Source organism: Carcharodon carcharias, chromosome 4, assembly GCF_017639515.1.
Source record: "Carcharodon carcharias isolate sCarCar2 chromosome 4, sCarCar2.pri, whole genome shotgun sequence".
NCBI classification, from domain to species: Eukaryota; Metazoa; Chordata; class Chondrichthyes; order Lamniformes; family Lamnidae; genus Carcharodon; species Carcharodon carcharias.
This window is the reverse complement of record NC_054470.1, coordinates 178,119,768-178,141,362: the sequence shown is the minus strand read 5'-3', so window position 1 is coordinate 178,141,362 and position 21,595 is coordinate 178,119,768. Positions and strand designations below refer to the sequence as shown.

At 43.6% G+C, this 21,595-nt stretch overlaps 1 protein-coding gene across 2 annotated transcripts in view; it reads right to left on the bottom strand.

Moving 5' to 3' along the window:
• Positions 1-6,570, bottom strand: part of asb5b (ankyrin repeat and SOCS box containing 5b) — a 194,575-nt gene extending 188,005 nt beyond the window's left edge. For both annotated transcript variants that reach the window (XM_041185410.1, XM_041185411.1), the window contains exon 1: positions 6,339-6,570. In XM_041185410.1, the coding sequence (XP_041041344.1) occupies positions 6,339-6,531 (193 nt within the window). In that variant the 5' untranslated portion in view covers positions 6,532-6,570. The remainder of the gene's footprint in view (positions 1-6,338) is intronic.
• Between the last annotated feature and the right edge of the window lie 15,025 nt (positions 6,571-21,595).

Sequence of the window (21,595 nt, the reverse complement as noted above, 5' to 3'; positions counted from 1 at the left end):
AGATGCTTCAGTGTGATTTAGACAAGCTGAGTGAGTGGGCAAATGCTTGGCAGATGCAGTATAATGTGGATAAATGCGAGGTTATCCACTTTGGTGGCAAAAACAGGAAAGCAGATTGTTACTTGAATGGCTATAAATTGAGAGAGGGGAATGTGCAACGAGACCTGGGTGTTCTCGTACACCAGTTGATGAAGGTAAGCATGCAGGTGCAGCAGGCGGTAAAGAAGGCAAATGGTATGTTGGCCTTCATAGCCAGAGGATTCGAGTACAAGAACAGAGATGTCTTGCTGCAATTGTACAGGGCCTTGGTGAGACCACATCTGGAATATTATGTGCAGTTTTGGTCTCCTTACCTGAGGAAAGATGTACTTGCTATAAAGGGAACGCAGCAAAGGTTTACTATACTGATTCCTAGGATGGTGGGACTGAAATATGAGGAGAGATTGAGTCGGTTAGGATTATATTCACTGGAGTTCAGAAGAATGAGGGGGGATCTCATAGAAACCTATAAAATTCTAACAGCACTAGACAGGGTAGATGCAGGAAGGATGTTCCTGATGGTGGGGGAGTCCAGGACCAGGGGTCACAATCTGAGGATATGGGGTAGACCATTTAGGACTGAGATGAGGAGAAATTTCTTCACCCAGAGAGTGGTGAGCCTGTGGAATTCGTTACCACAGAAAGTAATTGAGGCTAAAACATTGTATGTTTTCAAGGAGGAGTTAGATATAGCTCTTGGGGTGAAAGGGATCAAAGGATATGGGGAGAAAGTGGGGGCAGGCTATTGAGTTGGATGATCAGGATGAATGGCAGAGCAGGCTCGAAGGGCCAAATGGCCTGCTCCTGCTCCTAGTCTCTATGTAGTTAAAGTCAGTTTGGGTTTGTGAAAGGGAAATCATGCCTAACTAATCTACTGGAGTCTTTTGAGGATGTAGAGTAGATAAGGGAGAACCAGTGGATTTGGATTTCAAGAAAGCTTTTGATAAGGCCCCACATAAGAGGTAGTGGGCAAAATTAAAGCATATGGGATCAAGGGGTAACGTACTGGCATGGATTGAGAATTGGTTGATAGACCGAAACCGAGATTGGGAATAAATGGGTCTTTTTCAAGATGGCAGGCAATGACTAGTGGTGTACCACAGGGATCAGTGCTTGGGCCCCAGCTGTTCACAATATATATCAATGACTTGGATGAGGAAATCAAATGCAGTATTTCCAGGTTTGCTGATGACACAAAACTGGGTGGGGTTGTGAGTTGTGAGGAGGATGCAAGAAGGCTTCAGGGCAATTTAGACAAGTTGTCTGTGTGGGAAAACACATGGCAGATGCAGTATAACATGGATAAATGTGAAGTTATATGCTTCGACGTGAAAAACAGAAAGAAAGAGTATTATTTAAATGGCGATATATTGGGAAATGTGGATGTACAAAGGGATCTGGGTGCCCTTGAACACCAGTCAATGAAAGTAAACAGGCAGGTGCAGCAAGCAATTAGGAAGGTAAATGGTATGTTGGTCTTCATTGCAAGAGGATTTGAGTTCAGAAGTAGAGATGTCTTACAGCAGTTATACAAGGCCTTGGTGAGATCACACCTGGAGTATTGCTTGCAGTGTTGGTCTCCCTACCTAAGAAAGGATATACTTGCCATAGAGAGAGTGCAGTGAAGGTTCACTAGGCTGATACCGGGGATGGCAGGACTGTCGTACGAGGAGAGATTGGATCAACTGGGCCTGTATTCACTAGAGTTTCGAAGAATGAGAGGCGATCTGATTGAAATGTAAAAAAATTCTAACAGGGCTAGACAGGGTAGATGCAGGGAGGATGTTTCACCTGGTTAGGTAATCTAGAACCAGGGCCACAGTCTCAAGGGACGGGGTAGGCCATTTAGGACTGAGATGAGGAAAAATTTCTTCACTCAGAGGGTGGTCAACCTGTGGAATTCTCTACCACAGAAGGCTGTGGTGGCTGGGTCACTGAGTATATTCAAGAAAGAAATTGATAATTTTTTGGATATTAGGGGCATCAAGGGATATGGACAGAAAGCAGGAATATGGTGTTGAGCTAGAGGATCTGCCATGATCATACTGAATAACAGAACAGGTTTGAAGGGTCGAATGGCCTACTCCTGCTCCTAGTTTCTATGTTTCACACTTTAGGAAAGATGTGCAGGTTTTGGAAAGGGTACAGAGAGATTTACTAGATTGGTTCTGGGGATGAGCGAATACAGTTATATGGACAGACTGAGAATTTTTGGTTCTTCTTCGAGCAGAGAAGGCTAAGAGGGGATGAGATAGAGATGTTTAAAATCATGATGAGTTTAGATAGAATAATTAAATAGTAGGTGTTTCCAGTGCCTGAAGAGTTGATAACCAGAGGACAAAGATTTATGGTGACTGGCAGCAGAAGCAAAGACAACACCATCACCATCTCTGGTACATCCTGATCCACCGCCAGGACAGACCAAGCAGAGGTGGTGGCACAGTGGTATACCGTCAGGAGGGAGTTGCCCTGGGAGTTCTCAACGTCGATTCCGGACCCCATGAAGTCTCTTGGCATCAGGTCAAACATGGGCAAGGAAACCTCCTGCTGATTACCACGTACCGCCCTCCCTCAGCTGATGAATCAGTGCTCCTCCATGTTGAACACCACTTGGAGGAAGCACTGAGGGTGGCAAGGATGCAGAATATACTCTGGGTGGGGGGCTTCAATGTTCATCACCAAGAGTGGCTTGGTAGCACCACGACAGACCGAGTTGGCCATGTTCTAAAGGACATAGCTGCTAGACTGGTGCTGGACAATTAAACAACTCACTGGAGGAGGAGAGTCCACAAATATCCCTATCCTCAATTATGGGGGAGTCCAGCATGTCAGTGCAAAAGATAAGACTGAAGCATTTGCAACAATCTTCAGCCAGAAGTGCAAGGTGGATGATCCATCTCGGCCTCCCCCAGCGGTCCCCAGGATCACAGATGTTAATCTTCAGTCAATACGATTCACTCCACATGACATCAAGGAACAGCTGAAGACACTGGATACTGCAATGGCTGTGGGCCCTGACAATATTCCAGCAATAGTACTGAACACTTGTGCTCCAGAACTTGCCGCGCCCCTAGCCAAGCTGTTCCAGTACAGCTACAACTGGCATCCACCCAGCAATGTGGAAAATTGCCCAAGTATGTTCTGTGCACAAAAAGCAGGACAAATCCAACCCAGCCAATTATTGCCCCATCAGTCTACTCTGCATCATCAGTAAACTGAGGGAATAGGTCATCAACAGTGCTATCAAGCGGCACTTGCTTAGCAATAACCTGCTTACAGATGCTCAGTTTGGGTTCCGCCAGGGTCAGTCAGCCCCTGACCTCATTGCAACCTTGGTTCAAACATGGACAAAAGAGCTGAATTCCAGAGGTGAGGTTAGAGTGACTGCCCTTGACATCAAGGCAGCATTTGACCGAGTGTGACATAAATGACACCTAGCAAATCTGGAGTCAATGGAAATCAGGGGGAAAAGTCTTGGAGTTGGAGTCATACCTAGCACAAAGGAAGATAGTTGTGGCTGTTGGAGGTCAATCATCTCAGTTCCAGGACACCACTGCAGGAGTTCCTCAGGGTAGTATCCTAGACCCAACCATCTTCAGCTGCTTCATCAATGACCTTCCTTCCATCTTAAGGTCAGAAGTGGGGATGTTCACTGATGGTTCCACAATGTTAAGCACCATTTGCAACCCCTCAGATACTGAAGCAGTCCATGTTCAAATGCAGCAAGACCTGGACAATATCCAGGCTTGGGCTGACAATTGGCAAGTAACATTCACACCACACAAGTGCCAGGCAATGACCATCACCAACAAGAGAGAATCTAACCATCACCCCATGACATTCAATGGCATTACCATTGCTAAATCCCCTACTTTCAACATCCTGATGGTTACCATTGAGCAGAAACTGAACTGAACTAGCCATATAAATACTGTGGCTACAAGGGCAGATCAGAGGCTAGGAATCCTGAGGTGGGTAGCTCACCTCCTGACTCACCAAAGCCTGTCCACCATCTACAAGGCACAAGTAAGGAGTGTGATAAAATACTTTCCACTTGCCTGGATGAGTGCAGCTCCAATGACATTCAAGAAGCTTGACACCATCCAGGACAAAGCCAACTCACTTGATTGGCACTGCATCCACAAACATTCACTCCCTCCACCACTGACATACAGTGTGTACCATCTACAAGATACACTGCAAGAATTCATCAAGGCTCCTTAGACAGCACCTTCCAAACCCACAGCCACTATCTGGAAGGACAAGGGCAGCAGACACATGGGAACACCAAAACTTGGAAGTGCCCCGCTAAGTCACTCAACTTCCTGACTTGGAAATATATCACTGTTCCTTTGCTGTTGCTGGGTCAAAATCCTGGAACTCCCTCCCTAACAGCACTGTGGGTGTACCTACACCATATGGACTATAGCGGTTCAAGATGGCAGCTCACCACCATCTTCTCAACGGCAATTAGAGATGGGCAATCAAATGCTGGCCTAGCCAGCAAAGCCCAAATTCCATGAATGAATAAAAAAAAGAGGAAAATTGTTTTTACACAGCAGATGATTAGGATTTAGAATGTGCGTCCAGACAGAGTGATGGGTACATAGACCATAAGACCATAAGACATAGCAGCAGAAGTAGGCTATTTGGCCCATCGAGTCTCCTGCACCATTCAATGAAATCATGGCTGATCTTACAATCCTCAACTCCACTTTCCTGCCTTTTCCCCATAACTCTTGATTCCTTTACTGACTAAAAATCTGTCTATCTCCACCTTGAAGGTACTTAATGATCCAGCTTCTACAGCCCTCTACAGTAAAGAATTCCACAGGTTCACTGCCCTCTGAGAGAGTAAATTCCTCCTCTTCTCTGTTTTAAATGGACGACCCCTTACTCCAAGATTATGCCCTCTGGACCTAGTCTCTCCCACAAGGGGAAACATCCTCTCAGCATCTACCTTGTCAAGCCACCTAAGAATCCTATTTGTTTCAATAAGGTCGCCTCTCATTCTTCTCAACTCCAATGATTACAGGCCCAACTTACTCAACCTCTCCTCATAAGAAAATCCCTCCGTCTTTGCTTTCAGAAGGGAAATGGATAAATAACTGAAGGAGAAAAAAAATGCAGGGATACTGGGAAAGAACAGGAGAGCAGACCAACTACGTTGCTCCTGGAAAGTGCCGTCGCTGGGTCAGTGAGATGAATGACCTCCTTTGGTGTTGTACGATTTTTGACAAATCCGGGCAGAATTTTATGGCTCTGTCACAAGAGGGACAGAACTGGGAAATATGGCAAGCCATTCAAAAGTCCATTGACTTCAGTGGGACTGGAAAATCCTGTCGGCAGGAGGGGGTTGTAAAATTCAGCCCATTGTTTTTAATTTGACAGACAAAACCTGGATAACCTTGGATTTTTTTTTGGTCTGTCTTGTGTAATATTACTGAATACACCAAATCAACTACTTGCTAGTTCATGGTAACTTGAACATTTAAGCTTGGTATTGACTAGTCAGGACATAAGGGTACAAATGCTTTGCACATTCACATGACATTCCTGTCTGCTATTTTAACAGAGTGGCTAATTTTAAATTGGTCAAAGTTCCAGTGGAGGAATGTCATATGAACACTCTGATGTAATTTTAACCTTTATTTTCAATTTGGTTTAATGTTATACAGTATGTTTACCATAAATTAATTCTGGTACATGACAGCAAGAAAACAACCCACATGGGTTGTAGTTAACCATTGATAGTACACATTATTTAATCAATTTAAATAAATGCCTTGATTATATTTAATGATGGCTCATGACATTCACAGTTTTAAATTTGGTTAACTATTGGATGATGAATGGATTTTTCCTACATATTTCATCACCGTTTCGCACATGGTAGCCTCAGGACTAAAGGCTGAACAAGCGCAAAGATAAAGCACAGAAAATAGCACATAATTTACAGAGAGCAAGAAGGGCAGGGATGGCAACCATAATATCAAAATAAGGACTGCTCTGCAGTGGACAGCATGACCAATACTTGGCAGGCATTGCAGGAATGTTGAATGTCAGAAACAAATGCCAGACCTCAGTCAAAATTGTGAGCGAAGTGAGAGGTTTCTCTTTTGCATCGAAACATAGGAACAAGTTTTAGTGTGGCGACGGTGGAAGACATCAAATGCATGCAGCATATCAAGCAATGCCCCCTTGTTTATTGTTGCTGTCTCTTTCCCAATACATGAATGAAAGGCGGTAAAACGATGCCTAAACTACAGACTCGGCAGAGCAGCCAGAACCAAACTTACCTTGCCCTTGGGTAGCACCGTAGAACTCTGCCGCTATCCGCGCTGCTTCCTTGCGGTTCCCTTTGACGATGTAGAAGTGGCTCAGGATGGCCAGGCTGATTTTCACAAATAGTTTGAAGCAGAAAAGTGAAAATATCGTGAAGTAAACATGGGCTAAGTCCTGGGAAAAGCGGTAGCTTTCCACACCAGTCATTGTTTCCTGTCGGTCACTCTAACTGTTTTCATGTGAACGCTAACTTGCTCCAGAAGCTCCCTTAACAGTTGGGTCTTGATAAATTAAGTATCAGGTGGTCATGACAGTGCCTGCTTAAAATCTATTTGAGGTATATTTGTAATGGAGAGTGGTTTTTTTTTGGTCAATATACAGTACTAATCGTGCTCATAGGCATTGGGTTACTCATCTGATAAAACAATTTATATTACAGACATGACTATTTTTACTGCTCTCAGTATACTATTCATAGTTGCAAAAATCAAGAATGAACTGACTCATCTTCATAAGTTAAGATCTTAGAATGGTGTTAACATTATCCAAACAAATGACTTATGGTATTGAGATCTTCATTGAGTCATGGGCTTTGAAGCTTGCAGGTGGAAATAAGAAAAGCATTATCATTGATGCAACATACTGGATATATGAAGAAGCTGTGGCAATGAACAGGCAGGTAGAAATATGCTACAAAAGTCCACATTCCTGAACATCGAAGTAATGTATCTGTGTAAAAACAATAAATACGCCTTCAAGATACTATATGTTGAGACATCGCTGAAAGTTGTGATAAGACGTTGCATAAATATAATTACCTTGCCTTGTTGACAAAGGTCTGACAAATATTTAAGCTTTACAAATGCTGAAACATTCCTCTGTATCTGCCTGGGAGTTCTCCCCAGTCTCCTAGTCAATTATCAACCCCTTAATCAACATCTAAAAACAAATGATTTGGTCATTAATACCATGCTGCTTGTGGGAGCAAATTGCCTTCTGGATTTCCGACATTGCAACAGTGAGTACTTGATTGGCTGTAAAGAGTTTTGGGATGTCCTGAGGTTGTGAAATGCATGTTCTGCTTTCTATTTTTCTGTATGAAGATTAGTCTTCAAGAAATAGTAAATTAGTGCGGCAGCCCCCTCTGAGAAGTGTAGGTGCTGAAGATAATTTTCTTTTTGACGTGCCCAGGAAAGGACAGCAAAATGATAATTCCGGGATGAGGACTGTTGCCTGCATCATATAGGGACACATGTTTGCTTGTTCCCCTACCACCCCCACCCTCCACTCCAACACAACCCCCAGAAGTGCTCTTCCTCCTCCTAAAGAGGTGGCTAATGAGGTAATTAATGAGGTGTTAATTTTCCAAAATTCGCTAGATTCTGGAAAGGTCCCATCTGACTGGAAAGTAGCAAAAATGACCCCCACTATTCAAGAAGGGAAGGAGGCAGAAACTATAGGCCAGTTAACTTGACGTCTGTCGTGGGCATCATTAAGAAGGTTGTAGCTAGGCACTTAGAAGAGCTTAAGGCAATCGGGAAGAGTCAGCATAGTTTTATGAAAGAAAAGCAATGGAGTTTTTTGAAGGAATAACATGCGCAGTAGATAAAGGTGAGCCTGTAGACGTACTGTATTTGGATTTCCAGAAGGCATTTGATAAAGTGCCACATCAAAGTTTATTAGGGAAAATAAAAGCACATGGCATAGGGAGTAACATATTAGCATGAATAGAAGATTGGCTGGCTGGCAGAAAGCAGAGAGTATGCATAAATGGATCTTTCTCAGACTGGCAGGATGTGATGACTGGAGTCCTACAGCAGGGGCCTCAACTTTTTACGATTTACATCAATGACTTAGACGTGGGGAGTGAAGACATGATAGCTAAATTTGCAGATGACACAATGATAGGTAGGAAAGTATGTTGTGAAGAGGACATGAGGAGGTTGCAGATGGATATAGATAGGTTGTGTGAGTGGGAAAAAATCAGGCAAATGGAGTTTCATGTGGGAAAATGTGAAGTTGTTCAGTTTGGCTGGAAGAACAGAAAAGCAGAGTATTAATTAAATGGAGAATGGCTGCATAACTCTGAGGTGCAGAGGGATCTAGGTGTTCTAGTACATGAGTCACAAAAAGTTAGTATGCAAGTACAGCAAGTAATTAAGAAGGCTAATGGAATGTTATCCTTTATTACGGGAGAGATTGAACATAAAAGTAAGGATGTTATGCTTCAGTTATACAGGGCATTGGTGACCACACCTTGAATGCTGTGTGCAGCTTTGGTCTCCTTATTTAAGGAAGGAAGTAAATGCATTGGAGCCGGTTCAGAGGAGGTTTACTAGATTGATACCTGGAATTAGTGGGTTGTCTTATGAGGAAAGGTTGCACAGACTGGGCTTGTTTCCACTGGAGTTTAGAAGAGTGAGGGGTGATTTAATTGAAGTGTACAAGATCCTGAACAGCCTCGAGAAGGTGGACGTCAAAAGGATGTTTCCTCTTGTGAACTAGGGGGCGCTGTTTTAAAATTAGGGGTCACCCTCTTAGGACAGAGATGAGGAGAATTTTTTTTTCTCTCAGAGGGTTGTGTGGCCTAGGAACTCTTTGCCTCAGAAGGAGGGGGGTGTGGGGTCATTGAATATTTTTAAGGCAGAGGTAGATAGATTCTTGGAAGGCAAGGTAATTAAAGGTTATCAGGATTAGATGGGAATGTGGAAATCAAAACACAAGAAGATCAGCCATGATCTTATTGAATGATGGAGCAGGCTCAAGGGGCTGAATGGTCTACTCCTGTTCCTATTTCTTATGTTCTTATGTAACCTAAGAGCACCATTAAAACATCCAATGTAATTCCCCTTCTGGCCACCTTTTGGCTGCAGCAAAATAGCAGCTGGAAGCAATGTGATTGTAAGGAATAGATTTGAAATTAAATTTTGGAATGCAAAAGTAAATTAAAAATCAGGTCCAAACAGCATCAAAAATTAATGCTGCAATCAGAATGCCAGTATAACAAATTTAACTTGCCAATAAAAACTTTAAATGTGCTAGTCAACTTTAAGGAGCTCACTCAGGTCTTGTGCAGCACATTGTGCCCATTATAAGTTGGCATAAGTACAGCCTCTCCATTCCATCATACCATCTGACCATGTTACTTTATTTGTCTGTCTCTTGATACATTTTTATCATGTTTTCTAAGCAGTACCAATCCTAATGACTGTTGTGTTGGTTCCCAACAATGGGGGCCATTGTGCATCACTTCTATCACAATTTGTCCTCTTGCAATAGTTCAATCTCCTTTCAAGTAACGGTTCGATTGTCAGCTAATTTTCAGTAAATTGCCTGCCGCTTTGATTCTTTCATTTAAACAACACGAAACAAAAAAAACTGCAAATTGAGGAACATTTATCTTTAATCTATGTTAGTTTAGTTGGTCACTTAGACTGTTAGTGAGTTTCCTTCGTAATGATCCACAAATTAAGTTCCCAAAGTATCTTCTCAGCGTGTTGAGCTGCACAGCCCTTAATAAATATTTATAGATTTTACATGGTATCCGTGGTGACTTAACATGTGTCTATTCTGGAGTCCTAGGCCTAGAAGTTCAGATGTATAATTGCGAGGGTACATTTCCCGTACCAGAATAGTGAGGTACAAGGCTCAGCAGTTATGGGTCTCGGACCTCATTGTAATGGCCTGCCTGCAGACACTAAAAGAAAAGTGGGCAAGTCAATTTCTAGGCCATATAGTTTGGGTACTGAATGCAGACTATTTAAAATGATAAACTGCACTCATTTAATTCAAATTGCTGAGGTAAAAATTTCTTCCCACAACTAATTATTATCATCCTGGTTATTTAGATGAATAGGTTGTCCATTCTGGTGTCAGGTTAAGAAAGCCATGTAGTAGGAACCCAAAATAAATGAGAATCAATGTAAAAACTCTGTGGACCTGTGTTCAAATATTTTTCAGAGGCAAAAGTAGATGCACACCCAAAGACCTCTCACGCTACTTGAACAGGTCGCTCTAAAAATATTAATTTTAATGAGCAAACTACAAAGTCTATTATTGAAACCTGTACAACGATGACAATATTGTCAGTGAAGTCCTTCTTTTAGTTTTCCAATGCAATTGACAATTGTTAGGCAGCTTGCATTTTCAGAAACTCCCACATTTTAAATCTGCAATTCTGTTTAAACTTCATTAATTGGAGAGACCAGATCATCCGCCGTGCCTTTTATAATATTGAAAGAAGAGCTTCACTCTTTCATTTTCAGCAACTTCAGAATTATACCTCTGGTTATGAAAAGATCTTGCCAACAGTCGGCCTAAGTATCAATTGAGTGTTTTACTGTGTAAAACACAGCCTAGCAATAAAAGCATTATGATGTGTCAATAGGGATCAACTTCTCAGCACTTCTTTGCTCATTGGTATGTACATTGATCGTACATCAAACACTAATCCATAATTTGCTTGTTGAAAGCTACAGTTAGAATAAAAACAAATTTTCTTTTACAGCAAAATGATTCCAGTCGAGCAGGTGATGCAGGTCACAGACATCTACAGCACAGAAGGAGGTCATTCAGCCCATCGTGTTCGCGCTGGTCAACAAAGATTTGACTATGCTAATCCCATTTTCCAGCATTTGGCCCATAGCCCTGGAGGCTATGGCAATGCAAATGAATATCTAAATACTTCTTAGATGTTACGAGAGTTTCTGACTCAACCACCCTTTCAGGCAGTGAGTTCCAGACACTCACCAACCTCTGGGTGAAAAAAATTCTTCGCAACTCCCCTCAACTTCTACCTCTTACCTTAAATCTATGCTCCCAGGTTATTGACTCCTCTACTAATGGAAAAAGTGCCTTCCTATCCATCCTATCTATGCCCCTCATAATCTTATACACCTCTACCAGGTCCCCTCTCAACCTTCGCTGCTCCAAGGAAAACAACCCCAGCCTATCCAATCTTTCCTCATAGTTCAGACCCTCCAGCCCAGGCAACATCCTGATAAATCTCCTCTGCACCCTCTCCAGTGCAAACACATCCTTCCTAAAATGTGGTGGCCAGAACTGCATGCAGTACTCCAGTTGTGGCCTAACCAGTATTTTATACAGCTCCAGCATAACCTTCCTGCTCTTGTATTCTATGTCTTGGGTAATAAAGGCAAATATCCCATATGCCTTCTTTACTGCCTTGTCTACCTGCGCTACTACCTTCAGGGATCTGCTGATATGTACAACAAGGTCTCTCTGATCTTTAGCACTTTCCAGGGTCCTACCATTCATAGTGTAATCCCTTGCCTTGTTAGCCCTCCCCAACTGCATTACCTCACACTTTTCCAGGTTGAATTCCAGTTGCCACTTGCAACTTACAGCTACCCTCTTCACTATTTACCCCCTACCAATTTTAGTGTCATCTGTGAACTCCTTGAACATATCCCCTACATTTAAATCAAAATCATTTTTGGACACCACAAACAGCAAGGCACCCAGCACCGAGCCCTATGGAACCCCACTGGAAACAGACTTCCAGCCACAGAAACATCCCCCCATCATCACCCTCTTCTTCCTGACTCTTAGCCAATTTTGTGGCATCCTTCTGTTGGTATTGGTTTTAGTTGTTGACTTTGCTGATGAGCAACAAACATGAGCAAAGTGACTGAGTTTTGCACAAGCTTTACATTGTTTACCAGTAGCAGGGTATTCTGTCCGGTGTGGGTAAGAACCGCCACAGTGGAAATGTTCTTTGGACAAGTTGTAACTCCTGTTTGTGGGATGGCTATTGTTGCTTTGCAGGTGGTTTCCTGGCATGTGAGCAATGAATAGTGTTCACATGAGTTGAACTTGGAATTTGCTGCCTCAACTTCAGTAGTTCTGGTCTCTGAAAGTGATAGCAATCTTGCTAGCTCCAATGGTTCCAACAGATTTCTGTCTTTCTCAAGTGCTTTTTGACCTCATTGACCAGAGAGACAGCTTTCAATTATTTGTGTTTTGATTTCCCGTTCAACACGTTCAACATCACCAAAGTCACAATTGGTTGCTAGTTGCCTCAATCAGGTACAATATTGGTCCAATATCTCATTTGAATCTTGCTTAGTTCATTGGAAGTCAACCTTCATTGCTCCAACTTGTCTTCACTTCTAACACCCCCATGAGGCAGTGTGTTCTTGATCATTACCACACTGCATAAAAGAAGTTGTTCCTCACATTCTCTCTGCATTTCTTATCCAGAATCTTTAATTTGTGTCCTATAGTCCTTGTACCATCAGCTACTGGGAACAGTTTTCCTCTGTTGACCTTAAATCTGTTATAATCATGTATGCCTCCATCAAATCTCCCCTCACCATCCAATCAGTTTCTTTCCTTTTTTCAAACATGTTGTGCCTACTCTGAAACCTGTAGCCACCGACCACCCCCACCCCACCCCCCCATCCCCCTCCCCCACCCCCTCCGCCCCCACAGCTCCTATCCCCCCACTGGTTTCACTCAATTTTCACTCTCGCTGCTTGTCTCAGCCTTCCTTCCTTTGCTCTTTATCGCCACCCCAGCACCCCCCACCCCCGTCTTGCTCAGCTCTTGCTGCGGCTCTCGGGCCTTCTCTGCAGCTGCTCATTATGCCCTCACCAGTCTCACACAGGCTCTCGCTACACTGGCTTGCACTGCTCATCAATACCTCAGAGGAACAAATTTTCACGTAGCATGGCATTCAAATTATAGGGTGGATTTGATGAATTAAAGCTCCCAGTGCACAGAATCTGCTGGACAAACAAATCCAGATTATTATCCTAACTGTCCACACCCCTAATATTCTCTCCTGGCGGGTAAAGCCTGCCTCTGGAGCATGAGGTCCAAATATTATCCCTCATATGGACTCAAACAATCCTGGTTTCTGTCTACATTGACTTTCTAGGATATTAATACTCCAACTGTGAAGTAACAAAGTTCCAATTCCTAAAGTAATGTACTGAGAATTCAGTGAGAACTTAAATATTTTTGTTTTCTTAAGTCATTCTTTAGGACACCAGAATAGCAATGAGTTTGTAATTTCTCAGTGCCAGATATCTAGTCTTGGATGAGGGTCAATTGTAACCGGTTAAATTTTGGGAAGACTGAAGATAGCCCATTTGACCCTAAGCTTTTTTCTATTTTTTTCACGGGATGTGGATGTTGCTGGCTAGGCCAGCATTTATTGCCCATCCCTTGAGAAGGTGGTGGTGAGCTGCCTTCTTGAACCGCTGCAGTCCATGTGGTGTAGGTACGCCCACAGTGCTGCTAGGTAGGGAGTTCCAGGATTTTGATCTGCCAACACTAAAGGAACAGCGATATAGTTCCAAGTTAAGACAGTGTGTGGATTGGAGGCAAACTTGCATATACTCTTCATTAAAAATTTAATCTACTTTCATCTCTTCAAAGTCGGCTGACTTCTCTCCTAGCCCATCCTCTGCTGAAATCCTCATCCATGCCCTGGACTTGGCTGTTACATGCTCTCCTGGCTGGTTACCCATTCTCTTGAATCCCTATACTCCAGCTCATCCAAAGCTCTGCTGCCCATATTTCATCCTGCACCAAATCCTGCTCATGCATCCTTGCTGACCTACATAGGTTCTCAGTGCTGCAGCACCTCCGACTTCAAGTCTCATCCTTATGTTTAAATCCATTTATAGCCTTGCCTCACCCTATCTCTGCAACCTGCTCCAGCTCCAACCTGCTACAACTCCCTTCCCAAATTTGGCCCATGTGTATTTCCCTCTTTTCACCTCACCATTGGCAGCCATGCCTTCAGCCATCCAGGCTCTATGCCAAAGTCCCTTCACCTCCTCCTGTAAGATTCTCCTTAACAGCAAGAACCTTTGTAACATCGCTGATCTCCAGGTCTTTGATGAAACATTTGGTCACCCCTCATAATGCCTTTGATTCAGCACCCAACTGTTTATCAATAAACCTCTATTAAGTTCCTTGGAACATTTTTAAGGTGAATGGCACTAAAGAAATTAATGTTCTTATTGTTTATACTGTTTGTAAGATTTATTGAAAAGCAGGATGAGTATAAAGAATGATGGGATATTGGGAGAAAGTGTAAAAAGATTATGGTCCTAAAATTATTGTAAGGCATAAGCTACAGTTTCATCTCTGGGCCAGGGAGAGTATTCTGGAACATGAGTTGGGTGATGGTTCAGCTGAAATTCTATCATATTTTTGACTGGACCTTGAAATTCTAGTCACATTGCAAAATCATGTTGGGGTGAGTTCCCAAGAAATTCCTGCCTTATGCAACTGAAAGTCTCTCATTTAACTCGCGCTGGTGGGGACTTGCTGCAATCCCTTTTAGGACTACAGGCTTTACTAGAGTAAGGATTCCATGCTGAATGCAGTGTGAGCTTACTAGTTTTTTAAAAATACTTGGGCCATTTGGATCTTGCGAAGGATTCTTTACGCCTTGGAAGGACAGATTGGTTTGAGGTGGTGCAGTGTTATAGATGTCAGCAGTCTGTCCCAGCAAATTTCCCTGTCCTCAGAATTTGGGATAGGGATCAGTCTTTCAATCTTGGGAAAGGGCAGGAGTGGGTTCCGTACCATGGCACTTACCCGAGAGGAATGGGCAAGTCCCAGGACTATTTTCCCTTGCATGTGCAGTTCCAAAGAAATGAGGAAAATTTCCCTGAAAAATTAGAAAAAAAAATGCAATTAGGGTTTCCTTAATTGCTTTTCAGAGGAAACTCTTGCAATATTTTGAGGTCACAGATGATATTCAATGGCAAGTCAAAACTGGCTTCGGTGAGTTTACTAACCATATGTCAGTCTGCTTATGACCTATTAGGCTGCACATATAATAAGCCCATCTGTTCTCTAATTTAACAAACCTGAAAACAAATCATTAACTGTGCCAGAATACAAATTGCACTTGCGCTGCAGTGAGCTGGTTACCTTTCAAATAGATTGACTAATTGATGTTAATTCAGGATGAAGGGTTTGTATTCCTTTGAAAAGGGATGTTGATATGTTCAGATGATTGCATAGATTAGCATTTTAATCATGCTGACTGCACATGCAATCAAAGTAAGCCTTTATTTAATTCTTGAATAAATAACCCTGTCAACAACAACTTGCATGACCCAGACCTCCCTGTTGCTTGCCACTTCAACACACCATCCTGCTCTCTTGCCCACATGTCCGTCCTTGGCCTGCTGCAACGTTCCAGTGAAGCCCAACGCAAACCGGAGGAACAGCACCTCATCTTCGACTAGGCACTTTACAGCCTTCCGGACTTAACACTAAGTTCAACAACTTCAGACCATGAACTTTCTCCTCCATCTTTACCGTTTTTTTAATCCAATTATTTTTATTTATTCATTTTTAAACCGGGATGAACATGAGGCCAGAATTGGAGGAGAGGGGAGACCTCAAGTGTTGAGGGGCTGGAGGTACAGAAATAGGCAGTGGAAAGGCCAAGAATGAACTTGAAAGCAAGAATTAGAATTGTAAAATCAAAGCTTTGCGATGCACATGTTCTTCCAACCAAGGCATCTTGGATTATCATTTTAAGGGTCTGCTTGATGGATCTTTACAGGAATAGATTATCATACTTCAGTTTAACACAGCTCCATCAAATGGTCAAGTAAAGCATTACAAGAGATTTCAGTGCAAAAAGGGTCACAGATAATGGTCAATATGTGAGGCAGATGCTGGGGAAGGCGCAAGGCAATGAAGGGCATTAAGAGTGCTGGGTGTGAAAGGAATACATAAAGAGGGTCCAGGATAGGGAGCAGAATGTAAAGCAGGTTATCATGACAAGAACTTGCATTTCTAAAGTGTCTCTAATGTTGGAATTCCAAGGCATTCCACAGAGGCAGAAAAGATGGCAGGAGTAGAAGTATTGGGTGAGGAGACCAAATGGTTAGGTTTGAAGACTTTTGAAGGCAGGGAGAAATATGGCAAGGAGATTATGAAAAGAATTGCAGAAGCTGGGGTCAAGACGGTTGTAGACGTTATGTCACCAATGGAGGAAGGAGGGATGGAAAGAAGATTAAAGACAGAAGAGCAAGGGGCATTGGAGGAAATTGCAGAGGTAGAGTGAAACAAAGACATGGAATCAAAACACGAATTTTAAATTCACTGCATTGAGAGGAGGCACAAAGAATAGATGGAAATTGGGTGAGGACCGGCTTGATAGAGGAGCAGTTTAGCATTGCATAGGATGGAGGCGAAAGATTCTTAGAGTTTGTGCAGGATGGAGCATTGGAGAGGTCATACCTAGAGTTAACAAATGCATGGGTAAGTATTCAGCAGCAGTGAGAATGAGGCTAGAACAGAAATTGAAACAGACCATCTTAGTAATGGATAGGTCACGGGGCTTGAAGCTCAGTTCTAGGCTAACAGGGCTGAGAGTAACCCCAGAGTTGACCAGCATGTCTAGTCTTTGGTGGCAGCTGATCAGCATGGCTTTGATGTGCAGCTGGAAGAAGTTCTAGTTCATTCATGTCTTGATGTGAAAGTAGTCAGTTAGTTATGGACTCTAGGGTGATATTGGAGAGGAAGAACTGGAGTCAATAACAAACATCCGGATGTTGATTCCAAGGCTATACATGGCACTGATGAGTCAGAGATGGAACAAGTGGGGTGGGTGAGAAGCCATTGAAGAAGATGAGTTGCTGAATTAAGACAGTGTGAAGTGGAACCAAGAGAAGACAACATCATAAGAGTAAGCCATGGAGAAGATACATTAAGGGAGGATGGAATAGTCGACATATCAAATACATATCAGATTCCAAGGGGATTTAGCAGGGTCAATGCTGAGAGGATGTTTCCTTTTATGGGGGAATCTAGAATCAGGAGGCACAGTTTAAAAATAAGGGTTCTCCCGTTTAAGGTGGAGATGAGGAGGAGTTTCTTTTCTCAGAGGGTTGTTAGTGTTTGGAATTCTCTTCTCTGAGAGCAGTGGAGGCTGGGTCATTTAATATAATCAAGGCTGAGTTAGACAGATTTTTGATTGATGGGGTCAAGGGCTATGGGATCAAGCAGGGAAATGGAGTTGAGGCCACAACCCGATCAGCCACAATCTTATCGAATGGCAGAACAGGGTCAAGGAGCCAAATAACCAAATCCTGCTCCTATTTCTTACATTCTTACGATTTGTCAGGGAGGCATACTGTGAGGAAGACACGGTGAGTGATAGAATGCAGAGGAGAGGGCGAGAAGCAGCATATTGACAGAAAGTACTGATGAAAGGTTATTGACATGAAACACTAGCTCTGTTTCTCTCTTCACAGATGCTGCCAAATCTGCTGAGTATTTCCAGCACGTTCTGTTTCTATTTCAGATTTTCAGCATCCTTAGTATGCTGCTTTTGTATTATATTAGGAAGAGAGAAAGGTGCAGTTTGTTCTGAAGAGGGTGCTGGCTGCCTCCTTTCGTGTTTCTTGAGCTAAGAACATAAGGTCATAAATAAAGGAGGAGTAGGCCATTCGACCCATCAAGCCCGCTCAAAGGTTCAAGATCGTGGCTGATCTGACTGTGACCTTAACCCCACTTCCCTGTTTGCCCCCCATAACCCTTGACTATGAGGGGCATAGACAGGGTGGATAGGGAGCAGCTGTTCCCCCTAGTTGAAGGGTCAGTCACGAGGGGACATAAGTTCAAGGTGAGGGGCAGGAGGTTTAGGGTGGATGTGAGGAAAAATTTTTTTACCCAGGGGATAGTGACGGTCTGGAATGCGCTGCCTGGGAGGTTGGTGGAGGCGGGTTGTCTGACATCCTTTAAAAAGTACCTGGGTGAGCACTTGGCACGTCATAACATTCAAGGCTATGGGCCAAGTGCTGGTATATGGGATTAGGTAGGTAGGTCAGGTGTTTCTCACATGTCGGTGCAGACTCGATGGGCCGAAGGGCCTCTTCTACACTGTGTGATTCTGTGATTCTATGACTCTCTTGAAGATCAAAAATCTGTCCAGCTCCTCCTTGAATATATTCAATTACCCAGCCTCCACTGTCTCTGTGGAAGAGAATTTCAAAGACTAACGAACCTTTGAGAAGAAATTCCTCCTCACCTCCATGTTAAATGGGAGATCCCTTATTTTTAAACTGTGTGCCCTACTTCCAGAATCCCCCCATGAAAGGAATCATCTTCTCAGTATTCACCCAATCTTATCTGTTTCAATTCTCATTCTTCTAAATTCCAATGAATTTGGTCCCGATCTGCTCTACCTTTCCTCATAAGACAACACTTTCAACACAGGAATCAGCCTAGTGAACCTTTTCTGAACTGCTTCTGCTGCAAGTATATCCCTTCTTAAGTAAGGAGACCAGAACAGTATACTGTACTCTAGGTGTGGTCTCAGCAATGCACTGTAAAGTTGTAGCACGACTTCCCTACTTTTATATCCCACCCCCCTTGCTATGAACACGACCAGGTGCTGGGTGTTGTATATAGAGTGCCTGATGTTGGGCAATAAATGTTGTCCAGTATATTGGATTCATGGTGCTGCATGTATTTTAAGGGATCTCATGTTGCCTTACGCAGGATGCAGTGCATAGGGTGCAGGGTTCTGGGCATTATGAATAGGGAACAGAATTCCTGGTGCCATGTGCAGGGAACGGAGTTCCCAGTGCCATATACAAGGTGCGGAATTCCTGGTGCTGTGCAGAAAGTGTTGGGCTCCTGCTGATGCACAGAGAGTGCCACAAACTCTGCTCCCTAGTCACCAAATCCATCCCATTCCCTGATCACAGTCTGAGGCAGACTCATTGGAAATTAGGATATAGAAGGAGGCCATTCATCCTATTATGTCTGTGCCACCTAAAAATAGCGATCCAGTCTAATTCCACTTTCCAGCTCTTATTCCCTTGTGTGTAGATTACAACACTATTTTTAAAAATGTGATGACAGGTTCTGCCTCTACCACCCTTTCCGACAGTGAGTTCCAGACCCTTGGCACCCTCTGCTGAAATGATTTTGCCTCAACCGTCTTTTAATCCTTCTACCAGTTACTTTAAATCTATGCCCGCTTATTGGTCTTACTGCTAAGAGAAGCAGTTCTTATTCATTCTATGCAGACCCCTCATAATATTTAAATCTCCTCTCTCCCTCCTCTGTTCTAAAGAAAACAACCCCAGCCTCTCCAATCTTTTCTCATAGCTAAAATTCTCCATTGCTGGCAACACCCTTGTAAATCTTCTTTATATTCTCTCTAGCACAACCACATTCTTCATGTAATGTGGTGACCAGAACTGTACACAGTACTTTAGCTGTGACCTAACTAGGATTTTATTCTGTTCAACATAACTTCCCTGCTCTTATGTTCTATGCCTTGGCGTAAAAGGTAGAGACATGGGTACAAATCTTACAGTGGCAGCTGCTGCAACTTGAATTCGATTAATAACTTTGGGCGGTGATGTTGTAAAAACCCTTCTGGTTCACTAATGTCCTTTAGGGAAGGAAATCTGCCCCCCTTACATGGTCTGGCCTACATGTGACTCCAGATCCACACCAATGTGGTTGACTCTTAACTGCCATCTGGAATGGCCCAGCAAGCTGCCCACTTCAAGGGAAACTAATGATGGGCAACAAATGCTGGCTTTGCCAGTGATACCCACATCACATGGAGGAATAAATAAATAAAACCTTCTTAACCACCTTATCTACCTATTCAGCTATCTTCAGGGATCTGAGCACCTTCACTTTCCACGATACTGCATTTATTGCATATTCCCTTGCCTTGTTTTCCCTCCCCAAAGACATTAACTCACACTTTGCCGGCTTGAATTCCATTTTCCACTTTTCTGACCACCTGGCCAGTCCATTGCTATCTTTCTGAAGTCTGCAGCTTTCTTCCTCACTGTCACCCACAGGGTCAGGTTTTGTAACATCTCCAAGCTTCTTAACCACTTCCCTGCATTCAACTCAAAAATTATTGATATATACTCTGAAAAACAAGGGACCCAGTACTGAGCCCTTTAGAGCCCCACTGGAATTCCATTGGAAACAGTGGCTCTCCCCTGTTAATGCTCCTAATGCTCTCCCCCATGGTGGGTTTGGTGGTGGAGTGGCATTTAACTGGGCATGAGGGTGGCAGGTAGGGGCCCCACCACCTTCCCGGTTTCAAACCGATTACCTATGCGGTGGGATGGCCCATGGGCAGCTTTCCTGTCCTGCTGCCAATTGAGGCCCATGAGTGGGCAATTTATGCATACTTAAGCGTTTCATCCCATCGCCACGGGTATTAACCCAGTGGCAGGTTGCGGGCTTGCCATGCAGGGAGCACAACAAGCAAAGGGGGCTCCCAGGGGTATGGGAGGCGATGGGGGTGGGGGTCCTTTGTTCACTCGCCATCACTCACCTTTGCCTGGGTTCCTCCTTGAACCAAGGGTGGGTGGGTGTAGGGCTGGGAGCAGTCACAATTTCCCTGGTGATAAGAGTCAATGGGGATGAATGGCGGGCCATGAGTTGGCATGGAGGATATGAAGGAACCTTAGGAGTGGGTGGAGGGGCATGGTTAGGCATGGACGATATGAGGGGCCATTGAGGATGCTGAGGGGCATGAGTTCACATTGAGAATAAGAGGAGTTGCTGGGGGATGGGTGGGGGCATGGGTTGGCATGAGGAGTAGATTGGTGTGGTGGGGGGTGTGAGGGGAATGACTAGAGGGCCTAATATTCAGCAAAACAACTGGGACAAAGTCCCAGAGAACAGAGTTTTGCCTATTAACAGGCCCACCTTGGCTCTGTGGCCGCCTCTGATCTGTATCCAGGATCAGCATTTCCAGGTCTATCCCACATCCGCCAACACCACCCACACCCACACCCCACAACCCCCTCCAGAACAAAAATCATGCCACTTGGGGCACATTTTTGCAAGGCCGGTGTGCCAAGCTACCTGCCTCGATGGTGAAAATCCAACTCTATGACTCTGTACTGGCGACTAGATCAAAGCCATTCATCTCTATTTGTACCACCCATTTGTCTATCTTATTGCAGATGCTCTGTGCATTCAGATGAAGTGAGTTCAATTTTATTTTTTTTACTACTGTTCTCTGCATGGTCCTTACTCTCTGATGCACTATTACCGTTAAGCTCTCTTTCCCTTCTTGTCCCATTCAGTTTGTCTTTACTGACACCTTTATACTTTTCTATTGTCTCAACTTTTACCTTTGGATTTCCAAATCTCCCTTCCTTCACCTCTGCTAATTTAAAACCATTTTTCTTGTCTGTACAGGATCAGGAGCTACCCCTCCCGCCCAACCCTATCTTTGCTGGACTAGGAACCCCACCAGCCCTGTCTGTACCTC